General features: G+C 37.8%; 1 protein-coding gene across 8 annotated transcripts in view; it reads right to left on the bottom strand.

The window, feature by feature from the left end:
- Window positions 1-19556, bottom strand: part of TMEM131L (transmembrane 131 like) — a 79568-nt gene that overhangs the window by 17845 nt on the left and 42167 nt on the right. For 4 of the 8 annotated variants that reach the window (XM_041479757.1, XM_041479759.1, XM_041479762.1 and 1 more), the window contains 15 exons: window positions 17250-17327; window positions 15244-15397; window positions 13353-13411; window positions 12889-12997; window positions 11793-11895; window positions 10988-11141; window positions 10188-10358; window positions 9813-9882; window positions 7724-7841; window positions 7011-7152; window positions 5904-6013; window positions 4246-4318; window positions 2067-2209; window positions 1301-1443; window positions 789-975 (listed from right to left, as the gene is read on the bottom strand). In XM_041479757.1, coding sequence (XP_041335691.1) covers window positions 789-975; window positions 1301-1443; window positions 2067-2209; window positions 4246-4318; window positions 5904-6013; window positions 7011-7152; window positions 7724-7841; window positions 9813-9882; window positions 10188-10358; window positions 10988-11141; window positions 11793-11895; window positions 12889-12997; window positions 13353-13411; window positions 15244-15397; window positions 17250-17327 — 1814 coding nt within the window. Of the gene's footprint in view, window positions 1-788; window positions 976-1300; window positions 1444-2066; window positions 2210-4245; window positions 4319-5903; window positions 6014-7010; window positions 7153-7723; window positions 7842-9812; window positions 9883-10187; window positions 10359-10987; window positions 11142-11792; window positions 11896-12888; window positions 12998-13352; window positions 13412-15243; window positions 15398-15687; window positions 15852-17249; window positions 17328-19556 lie in introns of those variants that run through there. The other 4 variants (XM_041479760.1, XM_041479765.1, XM_041479764.1 and 1 more) reach the window with 3 other exon arrangements.

Genomic DNA, 19556 nt, shown 5'->3' with positions numbered 1-19556 from the left:
AAGCACAGTTAAATAAAGTGTCCACTATCTGCTTAAACTGTGCAGGTGGCATTAGGTCATCTTGAATTGGAAAAATATCTGGGTTTATTGTGACTCTTCACAATATTCTTACTACTGGGAAAGGTTTTCCTTTTATCAAGGAAATACACATAATCAACTCAGGTTGATCAACAAAAGCACAGCTGTCCAGCCTGATTTCAGAAAGGCCCAGGTACTAGGGTGCAAAGCTGGAAAGATACAGAAAGCAGAAGAAATCAGATTTGTCTCTTCTTCCACTTTCCTGACCCATCTCAGTATTCTACTTGATTGCTAGAAGGTATAACTTGCCTTTCCAATCAGAAGAGGTGAAATTTGTTGTATGGGAAACCACAATTACTTTAATATAGTAACATTAACTTTACTTTTACTTAAGTCACAGTATCTTTCACTCAAGAATCATTTAAAAAGAATCAGTTTTAGACTACATACAATGTTGGGAAAACACGACTAGATTGTGGTCAGGCTACTTGGAACAAGCTTAGAGAATAACAAGAGAATAAAAAATTGTGGCAACTCTTTTGTTTTAATTTATTATTTCATAATGCACTGATAAAAGCATGTATGCTGCTTTTTAAAAATAATGGGTCATATAAAGAACCAGTGTTCTGGTTTTTCTATTTCCCTCAGGATAACACTAAATTTCTATTCAAAATTTTGTGTGTGGTATTCCATTGGAGTGTCTGTTTCTGAAATTAATTATTTCAAATTTCCACTTCAGTTATTTTGTCAACAAATTTGTCAGTGCTTACACAATGCTGATTTCTCGTGATGAGTTTTGAGCTAGGAAAAATTCCCGACAGTCTAACACTTCAAATCCATATCCTTGGCAACTGTAACCATTAATTTTCATTGATGAAATTGTTATAGGAAGAGGTCCAATATTCTCTACTTTGAAGTTCTTCGTAATGGATAGAATTTGCTTGCTGTCTTTCAGTTCTTAAAGGAAAAAAAGAGAGCAATTAATTTACAGTGCATAAAATTATTTTCTTACATTCATAAATAAATTGCTATTTTTACTTACAACTGAATAAAAAAACCCCATAAGTGACCAAGATCTAATACAGACTATTCTGCAATAGTGTATTTCTGAAACTTTTAACTGTTTTCAGTCAGAGTTTTGACAAAATAGAATCTACACTTCTCATGGCCAAGCTCTTCAGCTTTTACCATTCTGTTTATGTAATATTAGCTTTCTGTATCAGTTCCAGTGCAGAGCAAAGCAGCCAGCTGCACAACCAGAGACCTGTGTCTCCTTACTCACGTCGTCTGCAGTCCATTAGTGTTGCTTCTGGCACCTTAAATCGAAGGGATCCTCCTGCACCAGGGAGTCTTCCCCCTACTTTAAGCAATTCTTTGGCTCCAAAGCCTTCTACATTGACCACATCCAGAACAGTTAAGTTGTTTCTGCCATAAAATAAAAATCAAGCAATCAGCCACTAAAGCACAAATTAAGTTTGCAAAATCATGGCTTTGCTCTCTAGGTGCCAAACCAAGATGATGAGTGTTTCAGTAACAGAATCAGTGGCAAAACCTAGAGAGGTTTCACTAAACAGAGACAGGATTACTCCAGAGCCAGCCACTAGTGGATTTCACAGAATGAAGGAGCAAGTTTAGTGACCAGTGCCACTAGATAACAACTGTGCCACCTAGTAAAAATGATTGCTTCTTCATTCAATAAACTCCCTTTTCCTACAAAGGTAACCACAGTTTGGCTGCATAAAAGACTCACTGGATCCGTAACTCCAATCATTGTTAAGTCAGGTTGAAAAGAGCAAAGCCATGCAACGTGTTTCTCTTTTAACTCAAAATTGCCTCAGTAGAGTCACATGCATCTTATAACCCTCTGACCACATATCAAGAAAATGAACGACTGAGACATAAGGCACAAACACACTCTAAGCAATTTTTATTAAACCAGAGGTATTCTGACTTTCAAATTTTGACCATTTGTCTATGTGCCAGGACTTTGCAAATTCATTTTTACATTGAGCTGCTTGATTCTCACTTACAATTAAAATTTGGCTTACCTGATTAAGATAATGGAAGCTACTCTTTTGTAGTCAATAGGTGTAAAAATTACACCAACTTTTCTGGTTTCCAGTGGCTGTAAACTTAAACAAAGCATCTCAGAACTGCATTTCTTGCTGATGAGGTCCTCTTGATGTGCATTCTGTTAAATAAAAGATGCACTTCTTACTCACAGAAAACATGTGTGTTTGAAGATGTTAATAAAGAAAGCACTGTACCACCACTTAGCACCACATAGAATATTTTTGGCAAGGTGCAGAAACTGCTAACTAACTTGCTATACCAAAGTCTTTCCTTTTGACAACATAAAACATCAGATAAGATTGTTTATTTGAGCAAAAGTTCATATTACTGCACTTATTATGAGGAATGTATTACTTCATTATTTAAAACAGCTTTTATTTGCTCAGATGGAAAAGAAATTATATAGTGTCTTTCATATTCAAGGAATCCTGAAACCCTTCACAACACAAGAACTGAAGTGTACTGATTGCACAGGAAAATGTGGCAACCATTATACCCTCAGTGCATGACTTACAACTTGATTGAAGTGAGAAAGGGACTGCTGGTAAATATGCTGATCATTTGAGTCACTGGAAAGAAGCCAAAGAGAATTCTCAACTATATTAATTGAAAACCAGAACTACCAGAAGTTCACTTAGTCTGGAAATAATGTAAATTTTTTTTTAATACTGTTGTTTATTCTTTCTGCCTTCGAAAAACGAAAATAGCCCTATAACTTGCTCTTCTAGAACTGGGGTCCCCTCTTAGAAAGGGGTAAGAAAGATACCTATAGCAGTCAAAAAAACCATAATGATTCCAAAATGGGCTCTCACTTGGTTTCTCAGTTTATGGGTGTTGTACTAACAGCTTTTCTGATCTTTTTCAGTTCAAAATGTTTTTATTCTTAGTCTTTTTTATGAAAAATAACACATAAAAACTATCAGAACCTGCATTTAATAGTCAGTATTTATTAAAAGCAAGCCATGTATGGCATTTGCAAACTTCCCCATGTCACTCCCTACAAAGATGAGCCTAATGATTCACTGCACATAAACTGACTAGGGAAATGATGACAAATGCAAAAATCTAAATATTAACAGCTATTGATTTTGTTAACAAGGCAAGATCTGTCTCATATGTGCTACCTAACCATGCATGTTCCCTATTAGCTCTTCAAACCTAATGAAAAGCATGTATTGCACACTCTGATGTGAAGATCCGCAGCTATTTTTCCATTTGGCCAAGAGTACGGTGTGTGGGACTGTGGAAGCTCACTCCTACCCCTACCTTCCCATTTTCAGTCTGCCTACAGGCTAGGATTTATGAACTGCTGTCTCCTCTCTTTTACAACAACTTTTACAACTGTTGCCAGAAAGGAAAGGTCAGCTTTGATTACTGTAGCAAACATACTCTTTTCTTTTTACAAGGTACAAATATTTCATGAAGATCTTAAAGCATATGTGCAGAAACATGTATCTACACAGGACATTAAAGATGAAGCTGCAGCATGTCCAAACAGCAAGGAAAATACATTAATTCTGGGCTTTTGTACAAACCAGAAGCCTTAAGAAGAAATTCTTTGCATATTCTGGATAGTACTCTGGTCAACCAGAATGTGCCAGCATCCCTGATACAGCATTTTCTCTGTCATCCACACACAACATCTCAGGGTTTAAGCACAGCTCAGCACTGGTGTGCCATGGTCAAGTGTTAACCCACTCAAGCAAAAATTAGGCAATGGGAACCAGAGAGAACCACGACATTCCAAACCTGAATCCAGAAGTTGCAATGGCATGAAGCTGATATGTAGAAATCCCTGCTCCTCCTCCCCTGAACCACCCAACACTGCTTCCTTCTGCTGAGAGGACAACCAGCTTGCTCCTGACATCACCGACTCCACAGCCTGACACTTCATGGTCAGCCTGGAGCCAAGGGTGAAGTCCCAACAACACATCCACACACTTGCAGGCATGCATGCACTTCCTCCCTACAGCTGTATTCAAAACTGACTCAAAGCCTGAAAATAATTAACTGCAAAGATACAAACCTTACAAAGAATCAAGAAAATACTGTGGAACTGCTTTAATTGCACTTGGGAAGAACCCAGAAGTAGCATAGCTAGAAAAATCCTTCTCTAGTGTGTCAGACCACTTCTACCAAAATTAGCCATCTTACCCTGTGAGAACATTCATCCATTAGCCTGAATTCGGTGGTTGTGAAATTAATAGCTTGCTCATTTATGCCGAACCTAAATAAACCAAAACAAAAAGTTAAGCACTTGAAACCCAGCCTGTCAGAAGTGCATTATTTTTACATGCTGGCATCTATTCTTAAATGGAGACTACTTTTACAATTGCATTTTGGCAGTGTGAAATATGGTGGAAATGTGGGTCTGCATTTCAACAGAATACACTGCAAATCAGTTTTATGTGGATTCCACACATTTGGAAAACAGTCAAATGGCTGGACATTTTAGGTCTGTCAGGGCAGAATATTGTAAATGATAACAGTCAAGAAATAGAATTTCTAAGCCACACAAACACAAATTCCCCAAAGCTCCTTCTGCCTGCATAACTGTTAAGAATTAATCATTAAATCTCATATAATTTATTCAAATATCCCTCTTTCCGCTCATGATTTATTTGGGATAAATTCCTATTTTCCATCACATAATTTGCAAATCAAAGTCACCTAAAGCCATTGATTTGTTTGTCCAAATGCAAATTATAATCATTTGACATTAGGTATGAAAAACTGACATAAGAAAACCAACACGTAAAATGTAGATTATAGACGAATGGACCTCCAGCCACTGAACTGAAAACTCACTTGTCATAACTGTCTACGACATTAGCTTAAAAAGAACCAGTTAATGGATGTGATTTCTGGTGAACTTAAAAGATCTGCAGAAACAAAAGTGTGCAAATACAGAGAAAATGTAATTGCAAACCACTAGAAAGAGTCTATGTGAAAACCATATTTAGTATGCAAACAGATGCAGTTATTAATGTGCATATATATACACAGACATATATATGCACATGCATGTACCTATGTAAAGGAATGAGGTTAAGGAAGCAATTACAAGCAATTTGGGGACTGGGACCCCAAATAAGCAATTACACCTAAGCACAGGAGTAATCCCATCATCTCTAACCACACAGTCCTACCAACTATAACATTTTTTCAAAGACAAGTGTGACAGGGCTTATTTTAGTGAACTTCAGCTCACTCACCAGGTCCCTTTATTACTAATCTAACTCTCCTCTAGATTTCTCATTAGATCATCTCAAATCTTAAACAAAGTCTAAAACAATGCAGAAACATTTACTTAGCTGACCCTAAACGTTTATGCTGAGGTTGCTTCCTCTGAACCTGCATTTTTCTTCCCGGTTCCTGTTTCCTCTTTGACCAGAGTTATTATGTTAGAAAACTCTTCCTGGTGGGATGGTTGAGATACCTTCTTTTCACTGATCTGTCTACAGACTCTATAGTTACCAGCTAGCACTGTGAGGAGATGCACAAGCCCAGCTCTGTAAGCTGTTCACCTCACCTGGTCAGCTTGCACTAAGCCTCAGATACTAGAAGGTGAACAACTGTAATATATATCTGACAGACACAAACTTGCTTAAAACATGTTTAATTTGTATTAAAGGCATGCACCATACAGAGAGCTGCCCCAAACATGGCTCTGTCTTCCAAAATGGGTCAGAACATAGCCCCCATCTAAGTTACACTTTGAAAAACTAAATAAAATTCAATAAGTAACAATGATAAGGCATAGCAAATAAGATGTTTTAAAAGGGAAAACAGTATCCTGAGATAGTTATTACCATTTGTTCAGCAGACTCAGTGAAGCTTGGGGATCAGGGTAGTAAGAAAGAGGCAGAAGCTGCAACGTAACTGGGAAGGATGAAGGGTTTCTTAGTACGAAATATTTTACCTAAATAGTTTGGAGGGGAAAAGAAAGAGTTAAAAACTACATATTTGAGAACTGGTTGGTAAAATAATTCAGCACTGACAATACAATCTGCATTTTCAAGGGACTTCAATCTGGCTTCTGTGTCAATGCAGTATAATCATACATGCACATGACTGCATGTAACAGCAGGACATGTCACCACAATGTCAGAATTTGCAAAATCAGCTAAGAGTGCATTTTGAACCACGTGTATGAAAACATACACCACCCCCACTCCCCCAAAAACCCTTTCATTTGGATTTTGATTTATGAAGACAGATGTGAACAAAGCTCTTGCACAGAAGAAAGTGAAGTTAGTAAGGTGCTACCCCTTCTTAGAAGTCTGAATGCAAGCAGGTTATAAAAATGTCTGTAATGACTAACAAGTAAATTGGACAAATGGAATATTAAGGTAATACACAATATGTGCATATGAAAACTATTTCCATATGACTGGTTCTGGCCTAGGCTAGGTTAGTAGAGACCTAAATCTGACAAACAAGAAAGAAATAACTGTCAGTGTGGCTGGAAGATACATTGCTCTGCAAGTGTTGTATCTCTCATAAATGTTTTACACACTTCTGTTAGACAAGACAGTGGAATGAGGAAGGCCATCCTGTACAGCCTTCCATGCATCACTAATGACAACACACCCTATCCCTAGTCCCATGTTCAATTATTTTACCACAAGCATGTAACTTATAGAATGAAAGCAAGGAAAGTTTAACAACTACAAAAAATTGTTGGTTAAAACCTACACTGCTTTACTCCTCTCCTTGTACTAAAGCATTACAACTAGGAAGCTAGAAAACTTATCAAAGAGCCAAAGGATAGAAATTTAGTGTCTTAACTGAGATCAAAACACCAGTTCATAAGCAATATGAAAATGTAAGCAGCACCAAATATTAACCACAGACTTTGTTATTTAAACAAGCTAAACAAACAACTCAGAAAAAAGTGTAGTAACAACCATCCTCACCATACTACTTTTAACAGCTGTGGCATTAAAGTTGAGTGTAAGGCCAGGCTCTGTAGTCAACCGTGGCAAGAAAAAGGCAAAGGATTCCTCTTCAGAGTTCTTCTGCTGAGTAAAGCGAGCCGATCCTAAAATACTTCTCCTGCTTTATGGCCAAAAGCAGAAAACTTAATTAGTTTCTTTTTTTTCCTTTCAAACAAAGAACAACAACAACAAGATGATTTGCTAGGACCTGTAACTGCATCAACTTATTTTTCCTTGGAAACAGTCTCTACAAAATAAAGTCCATAAAGCTGTAGCTTAACAGCTAACTTCTATGTATGTAGGCCAGAGACAAAAAACCTTGAAAGCCATTCGAAGACACTGAGAAGACTGCTATGCAACCTGATGATAAAGGACTCATGCAACTCCATAAATGAGCTGGTAAAACATGCTGGGACTGCTTTCATGCCAGGTAGCCCTGGTGAGATAACTATAGTCAGAATATTATTTGCATTCTAGGCTGAAAAGCTTACTTGTGGCTGGCAGTGCCTTGAAATGAAAGCTGGGGGTGTCTGGGGTGCTCTGAAACGCCATGTGCTTCAAGAGAACTAACTTACGTGTAGAAAATGGTTCAGAATGTTTTGTTCTAATTAAGAATACTTCAGAACATAAATATTCTTTTTTACAACACTGTACTGGCTTAAATTAAGAACCTCAACAGATTCTGTACAGACCTGCATGCTTCCCCACGTCTTATTTTTTGCCATCTTTCATAAAGGTCACTTGCAAGCTCAGAATCCACGTCCCAGGCAGAATTGTCCAGAGAGAGACTCTTCTGCCAAAGCAGATTTGCTGAAAGGATAATAGATTTTTCAGATTTTGCAGAGATAATATTTGCTCCTTCCATCAATCTACTTTTGAACATGAGTAATCAGCAATCAGTATCAAACCCAAAACAAAAAAGGCAACCCACTTTTCCCCTTCAAAGTGAGAATATGCATATATGGGTATATATATTATTTTCCACATCAGATTTGTTTAAAGAAGTACATCTGCAATACCAAAGTAACTGTACATGCAAAAATGGGCATTGCACAGTTTGTGTATGCTTTAGTAAACCCTTTTTACTGCTGCAACTCCTATGAGATGCCAATGAAGAGTAACCATGTCATCAGTAGTCTACAAAGTACTCTCCACTGATGGCAGTAAAGTACCAAGATAATATGGTACATAGCGGAACAAAAATATAGTAGCATGGCACAGCAGGGAGCATAACAATTCCCAGTTTGGCAAAAACAGTCTTTTCATTTCAGCTTCTTTTCTAGATGCTGATAATTTTCTCAAATTCTTCTTAAGATGAATTGCAAAGCTTTACATCAGTCTAAAGATTAGTGCATTTTAGAAAGTTATACTCATATTGATTTAAGCATTTTCACACAGTAGAAAGTAGCTAGAAAAGCAAGCTTCTTTAGAAAGAAAACAAAAAATACTTATTTTGAAAGTGCATGTACTTTATTTTACAATCCTTAATGTTTAAAAGTAATGAATTGAGATTGGTGATTATTGGAATAATCCAACTACAATTTCTTTAGATCAGTATTTTCAGGCTAATGCATTACACATTTCTGTTTAACAAATAGTAGTATCCTAAAGCAGAAGGCAGAATACCTGAAAGTACAGATCTCATTATATGTATTATTAGAATGAAAAAGTAAGCAAGTATTCAGTTGTATCAGCCATAATCCTTCATTGAGATGAAAAAAAAAGCAAAAAAGCAAACATTTGCTTCTAAGATATGGACTTTAGCATGCAAGAGTCTCAGTAAGTGTTCAAGTCACATGTTTCTCTATGTTACCTCAATTCTCCTTTTCACATCCGACTGACTTACTACTGCCTACCTCATATCCTCACACAAAGATACATTTTAGGAAATGTCATCTTGAAAAGATATCCAGGAGAGGCTCAAATATTTAAAGCCTATGATACCAGCTGCCTTCTGAAACTCCTCACTGTACAGAGAGTAAAAACCACTATTCTGAAGCAGCCTTTAACAGGTTCAACATTCTTTAGGCAGTATCATGCCATGTTATACCTATTGCTGTGTTTTGTAAATGCCAGCCAGGTACTTAAAACAGCTCCCAGCATTACAGAATCTGGAGACAGATTCTTCAGTTCCCTTCTTTCTGTTTTATATGATACAGTGTTAAGGAAGCTGTTTTATAAACCTGATAAACCATATTTTCTGAAATCAATGGAATTATTGCTGTGGGAAAGAGGTAAAGAGAAGGCCTTCAAGTTTAACTCTAGATACAGGCATATACTGGTCAAATTTTTGTTTGTTTGTTTGGGTTTTTTTGTGGGTGTTGTTGTTGGTTTTTTGTTGTTGTTGTTTTGTTTTTCATAAAAGAATTCCCAGGATCTGGGCCCAGGTTATGCACATTTTCTAATAACTTTGAATTAGTGGACAGTTTTACCATTCTACTTCAACATCTCTCACGAAAACGTGTGAGAAGAAAGAAAAGGGCAACACCAATGAGAATTCATAGGAGAGTCTTAAATACTAAATTTTTTTAAAAAAACGTTTCAAGACAGAACAATAGCTTAGCATGTGCTACGGAACTAGATGTCTGAAATACTGCAGCGTGTACTCAGTACCCTCAGCCATTTATATACTCCCAGAAAAGTGGATGTTTTTAAATAAATGTAAAACTAAGTACTTGTATGAACAATCTCAATATTCTCATTACAAGTCCTGCTATATAAAATGAATTTTCTACAATAAAAGTGCAGTCAGATGCCAAAAAAAGCTTTAGACAGGCCTACCTGAATCAGACTTTCCCAAGTAGCACTGAATATCACAGTGGGCAATTGCTTCAAAATTAAGATCTCCTTGCTGGAAAAGCAAAACAAAAATATGACAAGACAAAAGAACAAATTTCAGTTTCTCAGTGCATAATTTCATAGAGTAAAATAAGAGAATTTTGAATTAAGAGAATTAAGTGCCAAGAGAACTATAATTCCATTGTTGTTCAGCTCTGGGGACTTAACCTCTCAATCTTCAGAATGGCCTAACAGAGTAGTCTGGTACTGAGCTTTTGTTTCAGGACTAAGAACAGATTTCTGGCCTGAGAGAGACACCGCTGCAGTTGGGTTTGCAGTGCATAATAATAATTCAACACACACAGCTGAACACAATACCTTGGACACAGTCGAGTATATCTGCAGAGGTATTTCAAACATCACTCCCACATTTGTGGACACACAAATACTAGAGAGCACATTCGTTACAGTGTCTTTCACACTGAGCTTCAAAGAAAAAACATTCCAGCAGCCTGGAGATAGAGTCAGAGGTTCAGCGAAGTTCAGAATCTGAAAAGAATCAAATGACAGCTGAATTAAAATTGGTACAGCATTTCTGATGCAGGTGGTACCTTGAAAAACGCGAATTTTCTCGTCCTTTGTGTTTTTGCTGTTACTACATGGCCATACGTGCTCATACCCGATCCATACAGTGAACTTATGCAAATCTCAATATCAAAACATAAGAAGAGCCATTTAGATGCCTACATCATGTGCTTATTCATAAACCAGATTTGGCTGATTTGAACCAAGCAGTTGTGCCAGTAGATTTCTGGCTTTAAAGATCATCTATGCACTAAAGGCTTCCACTATGAAGAAATGCTGAATCCTAGAGAGCACAAACAAACACATTCAAGAATTCTGAGAACAGAGCAATGGTCTGTAATTTGATGCATCTATAGCTGCAACTCAAGTGAAAGAACAGTTGTCAATAAAACAATACAAAAGTAAGCTGGACAGTGAATAATGCCTCTTGAGACAGTAACCTAATAGTTACAGATGTACCTAAATCTTTATTTTTAACTGATTCCAACCAGTTCTAAGAACACGGAGTTCTTCAAAGAACCTATTTTGTATGTCAAAAGTCCATATCTTTAAATCATATACAAAACATTGTACAAAGAAGAGATAAAGCTTACCTTGACTATGTTCTTTGTTTCCCTGGCTATGAAGACCTCATTCAATTCAATGTTGAAGTAAAAATTGTTTGTAAACCATATGGACCAATATCCTGAAGTATTATGATGTGGTTCTATATGAAACAGTGCTGCAGAAGGATCTACATCAAAATACCTATAAGTAAACACATTAAAAAATATAAATACACCTGCTATTGTCCTTGAATACACAACAAGTGGTCTATACAAGAGAAGATACCATAGCATTCTTGTACAATGAGGGTCTTCTAAGTTTTCTCAGAGAAGAATAAAATTATTTATTTGGCAATAATTATATATGAGAGCAAAAATTCTCAAGAACCATGTAAAAGAGACAGGCAAAGTATCTACCCCTCTTGTTTTGCTGTAGTACAACATTGCCTATTCTTTTGTGATACAGCAGGCTGGATGAAATTGGCAAAAGATGACAGAAACAAGAGAAGAGTTCACATTTTTTCTAAGACTATCCAGCTTCTGTGCTGCATTAACAAGGGCGCTGGAAATGTTACCACAGACTAAGCAACATTTATATAATGTGAGCTGCTAAAGCACATTTTTTACTGGCTCCTAAAATTCTTCTTGGGACAAAATACAGAATTATTGCTTTAAATACGACAGGTCCATTTTGGCAAATGACACAGCAACAATAGGAAGAAGCCTCTTCACTGACCTTGGAATCATAGAGTGACAAAGGAAGATAACTTCATCTCTTAAAAGTAAGGTACAGCATTTTCATTATAGTAACAGTGAAAGTTAACAAACAAACAAAAATCCACTGTCAACCTACCCTTCCATCACGGGACAGAAAAGACAGGCTTTGAGTATTGTAGTGCCTTTCAAAAGATAGTTCTTGTTGTCAGAGTAAAGACTTTCACTGTCACAGGATGCAGCTGGGAAAGAGAAGACACATGGAATACATCAGTCAGAAGCATATCCAAAATTATTTTCATAGGAAGATTTGCAAGAACACTAAAAAGGGGAACCTTTGCTGGTGCAATCTCACACAGGTGAGTAAAGTATCTAATTGTTTGAGTCCTAAGACTCAATCTTTTCAGAGGTTTCAAACTTTGCCTTAAGGAGTATTCATGAATGCTAAACACCTTTAAAATACACACACAATGAGGCTGTGAAGAACAACCCAACCAATTTTAACCACCTGTCATTGGCACAGCATTCTTACTAATCAGAGCACGCTGTCTCCTTTTATCAAAAGAAAAACTGCTCTGAAAAAGAGAATCACTTAACATAATAGTCCCTTTCTTCTTATTATTCATCCATGTTTTCTGTAGGAAAAACACATCTCAATGTCGTTATGAAACCAGCCTGTTTCATTAATGTTTAAAGTCTGTACACTGCAGTCTAGTGGTCAGAACAGGAAGCAGGCTGGAGTCAGGAATGCTTAAATGCCAATCTCTGCTCTTCCACAAACACGTCTGGTTTCAGGCAAGCCTCTTCAATGGTCCTGCCAAGCAATGTCATAGAAAATGACCACCCAAGCACAATAGCCTTTTAGAAAACATATTCAAAACAGAAAAAAACCCATAAACTATAAAAGGATGTTGAAAAAGCATATTCAATAACTATGCTTATTGTAAAATCAGCTAATATTTTAGCAACTATTTTTTTCCCTGTTTTCAAGTATGTATAGCTTAGAGCCTTCAACCAGCATAAGAAGAACCACATATTCACAAAAAGGGTGGAAACTATTAGCAAAAAGAATTCATCCTCTTTCTCAATAAAGTCTAGACAAGTTGATTTTGAGATCTTTCAGGGTCTCTGCTGAAAAAAACTACTCTTCACGGTCTCTGCTGAAAAAAACTACTCTTTTTTCAGCAATCAAATCCTATTTAATCATATTATCTCCATGTATGTGTAACCTGTACCTTTACAAGAAATAGAAGCAACTTTTGTGAAGTTAGTAGATGATGAGGATAGCAGTACTGGCTCAAACTCCACAGCTGATGTGTCTTTTTGTGACAACTGCTGTATTTCCTGCAAGAGGACAAGACAAATTATTTTTATATCAGTACTACCCTTATTACTGTTGCAGCTCCTGTATTAGTCTATCTTCTTGTCAAATTTGCATGCCACCATCTGCCATTTTCTCGTATCTTCTAAATCAACACATGAATTTTTATTCGAGTTAACAGCTCTTATGTATTAAAAAAAAAAATCCATCACTGAACTACAACATGTCATCTCAAGGATCTATTAGACATTTGGGCACATTTTAAAAGCTTAGAAGTGTGACATTTGCCACCAGCAAAATCAATCTGCTATTAGAGAAAGCAAATTCCCTAATCAAATTCACCACCCTGAATTATGACTTCCTGAAGCTCACGATTACCTGTATATGCACCAGGCTGTTTCCAGAATGCATGACATACACATCTACTGATGGATGACCTGTCCAAAAGAATAAACATCAAGGTAAGATCACCAAGGACAGAAACACTTGTTTTGTCAGACACTCAAAGGAGAAGCAATCCCAATTTAAATTTTAAAATCTTTGTGTGACAAATACCCTTGTAAAAAGGGGGAACTATTCACGTCTTTCAGATGCCAATTTGAGAGAGCAATAAAAATGCTTTAAAATGTAAGCTTTAAAATACAAGCATTCCCAGGAAATAATACAAAGCCAGATTCAGCACTTTGGGTTCAAAGCAGGAATGATCCTATCACCCAGTAGGTAGCAAACTATTGCCTAAAGCAACAGGAGACAGGGGTAACTCAGCTTTCACCTGCTGGTAAGGTGGTACAGCTATGTAGGGGAACTACCTTTGGTCACTGGCAAAGCTATGTTCCCATACACAGGACAGCAGGAAGATGTAGAGGACCAAAAGAAGGGCAGCAGGACAGAATAAGAGATGACCATTACACTACAGTCCTTCCACAAGGAAGGTAACTTGAGTTTTTGCCCTTGCTTATACTTGTATTAAATCAATGTAAGCAGGCTGACATGAAAGGACATTCTACCACCTGACCAGACAAGATTTCTAATAATGTGTGTGCTTTGCTCAGCTGCTTGAAAGCAAGACTGTGAGTGCCAGCTTCCAAAAGAGGGTTCAAGGTATTGATTATGAGCTCCACATACCTCACAGCTGTTTAAAGCACATACTCCTCTGCAGCCTTTCCAGCTGGTTAGTTCCCTTGTGCAGACCCTGCCTACCTACTGTCCTGCTCTAGGTGCTAACTTCCCACCAACACCTAATCCAAAAGGCTTATAGGACCAACCTCTAGCACAGACAGGACTTATAACTGCACTACATTTGACAGAAAACAGCCCTAAAAGATACTTCTGGTACTTTAACCATCGAAAGTGTTAACAGTGAGCACCCCTGACAGAACAGATGGGAACAATTTTCTACCAGCATCAGAATAAATGTACATCCACAACTCAACATAACAAAGCCCTGGCATCTCACTGGCAGGGAAACTAGGTTTACAGTAGGTATTTCAGTTTCAGCTCTTGAAATACCACATCACAGATTAGGCACAAGGGAAACAGAACATTTCATAGATATTGTTTTGTGTATATTGTATCTATTGTTTTGTGACTAGATTTTGAAATACATTTCTCAAAAGACCAAAAGATCATGTTCCATTTCAACAAGTATGTTAAAAAATATTATTTCAATCTGGATTCTTAAGCAGTTTCTTCTTCTCCAATCAGAAAGGAAAACTGGCAGAAAAGCCTATAAAAAGCTATTCTAACAGACTGCAAGGCTCTATAAATAATTTTAAATCCCCTGGATTTAGAGGATTTGCAGCATAAAGAAACTGCAAGGAGTTGATTGTCTTGCCTATAGAATTCTAGCTTACAAGAACAAATTATGTGCACATCTGTATTACCTCATTACCCTACTTTCCATAATGGCCACTGTCCCCAGTACTGTATAAATCACTCTGCCTTCACAATCCCATTATGGTCAATTTAATTAATGGGAAACCAGAAATGCAGTTGTAGAATTCAAAGGACCGTGTCATCTTTCCAAACTATTTAAGCATGGGGGAGATCTAATTTACAACTTTACAATTGTTACCTCTATGAAGAAAACTGCTTATGATAACTCTGCCCAACAAAAATTCCCTGCAAGCTGTGCTTCACTGAACTTACTTGGTTTCCCTTACTTGTGAAATTAAGCTGTCACTGAATTTGATTCAATTTAGGATGCCAAATTACAAATCATGTATAAAACCAAGTTGAATTACACTTAACAGGCAGATTTAGGACTTACCTGAGGTCTTTGTTCTTTCCATTGCTACATAAACTATAAAAAGATTCTCCATTAAGTATTGTCTGTGCTCCACAAAATCTTGCTGGGCATTTTCCACTCTTACTGTTAAGCTCATTTCTAGCAGCATTGGGTCATCGGACATAAAACAGCAACTCTGGAGTGAGACAAAGGGATATGGTGTGTGTGTGATGGGGGACAGAACAGAAAAAATGCATTACACTAAGGAACTCTGAGAAATTAATCAAAAGTATTATCTAAGATACAAGGTTTCGAACACCAAAGTGCTGGCAAAACAAAAGTAATTAAGACCTTTGCTAAAATCTCAGCAGAAACCAAACACAGTGCAGGTACAGAGAGCACAGCAAAAACAAAGACAAAAACAACTAAAAAAGACACTGAACCTTGAGAGAATGCAAATTTACAAACTGTCTTAGTCAGTCTCACCTCAGGGACTGTAAAACAGTTTCCTTTGTTAAATCCTCTGCCTTCAATAAAATGTGCCATAAACAGACTGATGCATGTGTCTTAACGGTAGGAAGACAGTTCATGTTCACTGGTCTGTTTATAGTTAATTTTTCCAAATCCTGTGTTTTTGTCTCCATTTCTCACTGAAGTAATTTTAAAAAAACAAACATAGATGTACAATTCTTAATAGAAAACACTGTTGTCTAGCTAGAATACTTCAGAAAAATACAAATAGGGTCTTATTTCCATCTGTAAGTAGTGGCTGTTGTTAACACAGCTAAGTCATAGCAACTACAAAGACACGGACAACACTTCGCAAAAAAAATTAAAGCCAAAAAAGCAAAATAGAACTAGACAACCATCAGTGAACAACATAAATTAGTCCTGCATCAAACCACAAAGGTCACTAAATTCAAACCACAAAGGTCTCTAAAGGAGGACTAATTTGCTCAGGATGGAGGATTAGGAGAAGAAAACTGGCATGGCAAGTGGTCTCAGAAGTGCAGCAAAACACTTGCAGCAAATCTCAAGTGGTGCAAGCAAGTACAGCAGGAGTGGGGAAGCGCCTGAGGATGGGATGCCAGCTCCCGGCTCACATAGCATCAGAGACCCTCAGCACCTGAAATGGCTGCCAGGAGCAGGAGAAGGGGCTGCCTTGGAGACTGGAGCTCAGGCATAGCATGCCCTAGGGAAGCTCAACCAAAGGGCAGAAAGCTGCACTCTACACAGCCTCCAGTGCTCAGGTGCACCTCTAGCACCTCAATGCACTGCACACCACAAGAACCAAACGGGGAAGCGAAGCAGCTCAGGAATGCCACCACGTGCAACATACGTTCCACACAGGAATAAAGCTATGGAGCCTGGGCCTTGTCACTCCTGGGGAAAGAGGGGCAGCACAGCACAGGTCTGAGCCTGAGCCAGCACCTCACCCATGGTGTGGGCACTGAGCAGCACCCACCCGCCCTGTAAGGACACAGAGACGGGAGGAGAACCTGCGTGACACTGCCCAGGACAAAACTACTGTCCTGAAGGCTCAGTGCTTTTGGAGGGGCATCTCTGCTAACACACTAGCCCCTCCTCAGTTCTGCCCAGCGTCATGGCTGCCCTCATGCCCCCGAGAAACAGCCCAGGCTTCAGCCTCTCAGCTCATTGATCATTTCTCGCTGCGAACCAGACACTTGTGAAAAGTTTCTGGAGAAAAGAAATCACAGAAATCTAATCATTTTTGTGCCCTACATAGGCAGTGTAACACCTACACATCAGAAAGCTTAGCCTGTTGGACTGGTTTTGGTTTGGTTTTATGTGAGATTTATGGGGTGGTGGGTATCTTTTTTCATCTCCTTCTCTCCTAAAGATTTTAGTGTGATACGTGTGTCAATTTTTATCAGAGGATACAATTTTATAAAAGCCCAATTCCCCTTTAAATTGAGACAGTGAAAACTGCATTTTTGCTAAAACTTTTAGATCTGTAGAAAGTGTCCCTCTAAGCTTGGCTTAAAATAAGAAGACTTACATAGATATAAAATACTAATAAAACGTACCTTAACTAGCTGGTATGTGTCATTAGGTAAACTGCATTCAAGGTGAACCCGTAATAGACTAGCATTCATAGTTTCTGTCTGTAAGGAAGAAAAGTGAAGAAAACATCAAACACATTGGTTCAAATGTTATATAAATCCAATTCACATACCATAATTTATGAAGATAATAGGACTGCTTTCTCACATATGTAACACAGCAATGTAAGGAATTTTTTAAATGAATACAATTACTCTGTACAGTAGTCCACTAATCAATCTCTGATTCTCAGGACTCCATCAATATCTACCTACTTATCAAACTACTATTACACATGATTATTAAATATTTATACAGCATCTGCATGAGAACTCTTACAAATTTTCTTATGCCAAAAAACCTGTATTCAACAGGGCCTTTGTGTGCAATATAAAAGCTTGTTTCCTTGTATTCTGTGTATTTTCTTTGCTGATTGGATAGTGAAATACAGTATAGAGGCCAAGAACATAATGCTTCTTGGACATGGTCTGAGGCTTCATGCCAAAATGGACAGACAGAAAATACTTGTTTTGCCTTTTTATTCACTAGAATGGGAAAAGAAAAGAAAATAGAAGATGGCATTGACTGTGCCAGCTTGTAAAGCACTCATAAATCTAATGGGACAACAGCACTGACAAAGCCAAGTATAGTTCATGAAAGCTATCTGGAAATCTGCACTACCAAATTACTGGCACAAACTGTGCAGCCAGTATATCTCGATTCTGAATTATATTTTTTAAAAAAACTAAAGCAACAAAAAAAGCCAGAATCAGAATGGCAGACCTGTCACTCTCAGTGCCTTTCTTACTTAGCCAAATGTCATGTTAATTTTGAGGCTAATGTGGAACCCCCACCCTCTGTTTCTCTTATGATACTGTTATACCTGAGTAGGGTATCTGCAGGTTCAGGCTTCTGAAGGTGTTGATGAAACCGATTTTAAACAATTTCAATAATTTGATGCTGAAAAGCAAAACTGAAGAAACTTTTGAAGGTATCTAGCACCCTATTTCATATCTTTTTAGTACAGGAAAAGTAGGACAGGCAGGGGCACATGAGTAGAGAGATTTAGCACGTGTGTGGCATTTCATGGGGTCCAGCTTTATAAAAGCACTGCCAAAAGGAAGCCAGTATGTGCATTCCTAATTCAACAGGATTTCATACCAAAATGACTGAGGCTTCACACAAGAGGGCGACGTAGCCCCTGTAAAGGTGGTTAGTGGCAACTCAAACACTGTCCCCAGCATAGCTTTCTGAGGGACTCAAACCCCTGCAAAGTCTTTTCTTTTTTTACAGATGTTTTTGTCTGTATCATATTGTGAGAGACAGAAAAAAAGCCCCACATGGCTGCTACTGGAGTTTTAACAAGGCAGTAAGATTACAACTTTGGAGGTCACTTTCTGATCAGATAAAACTTGATGCTTAGAGTTCCCTTTTCAGTGCTTCTTGAAAAAACACTACTGCTTTCATGGTCCTTAAATAAGGACTTGTTAGCCCTTATTCAATGCCATTGTCATTTAAAGTAACTTAAGAGCCCACATCCTGATTAAAAAAATCAGCTACATCATATTTTTCCAGCCCTTGTTTTTCTTGACCTGGCATAGATCTAACATGGGAACTGCTGTCATCTTAAAATTGAACCTTCACATGCACAGAAGGAGAAAAAATGCTACTGGGGTGTATTTGCTATTGATCTGTTTTCTAAGGGAAATCTATTTCTTTGTGAGGCTATCTTCAGAACAGGAAAAGGATTTGCATTTCTCTAGGGAAGAAAATAATGCATAGCTGACATGCCAATATCTTACAGCACCAGCAGGATGGCTCTGAGTTAACCCTGAAGAGAAGATAATGCATCTGAGAAGGAAACACTGTCAGAGGCAGAGCTTCCAACCAGACAAATCCAGGACCATCTCCCAGCAGTGCAATCACTCCGTTTATACTGTAAACATCACTGCTAATGAATCAGAGCAGAGAGCTCAGTTATGCAGCCAGTGTTTGTACCAGGGGCAAGCTGAAAAGGAGAGGCACAGCAGGGAAATCTCAGAGAGAGCTCTGCAAAGCATTGCCACTTAATTACCTGGTGCCTCTATTTTGTATTAGGTACTCGGGCATACATACTTGAATGTACACACACACTCAGCACCCACAAATCCTCTATGAACAAAGACAACTGGTAGAAGCCACACAAATTATCTCAAAGTTTTTTGGATATATTCTTGCATCATTACCAGGACCACAGAGTTCAAATCACTTCCTGGAGTTTGGCTACAGTATCATTGAAAAAGAACACTGAA

Source organism: Pyrgilauda ruficollis, unplaced genomic scaffold, assembly GCF_017590135.1.
Source record: "Pyrgilauda ruficollis isolate IOZ18807 unplaced genomic scaffold, ASM1759013v1 scaffold5, whole genome shotgun sequence".
NCBI lineage: Eukaryota > Metazoa > Chordata > Aves > Passeriformes > Passeridae > Pyrgilauda > Pyrgilauda ruficollis.
The sequence above is the reverse complement of the archived record's forward strand: the minus strand, read 5'-3'. Positions and strand labels throughout refer to the sequence as shown.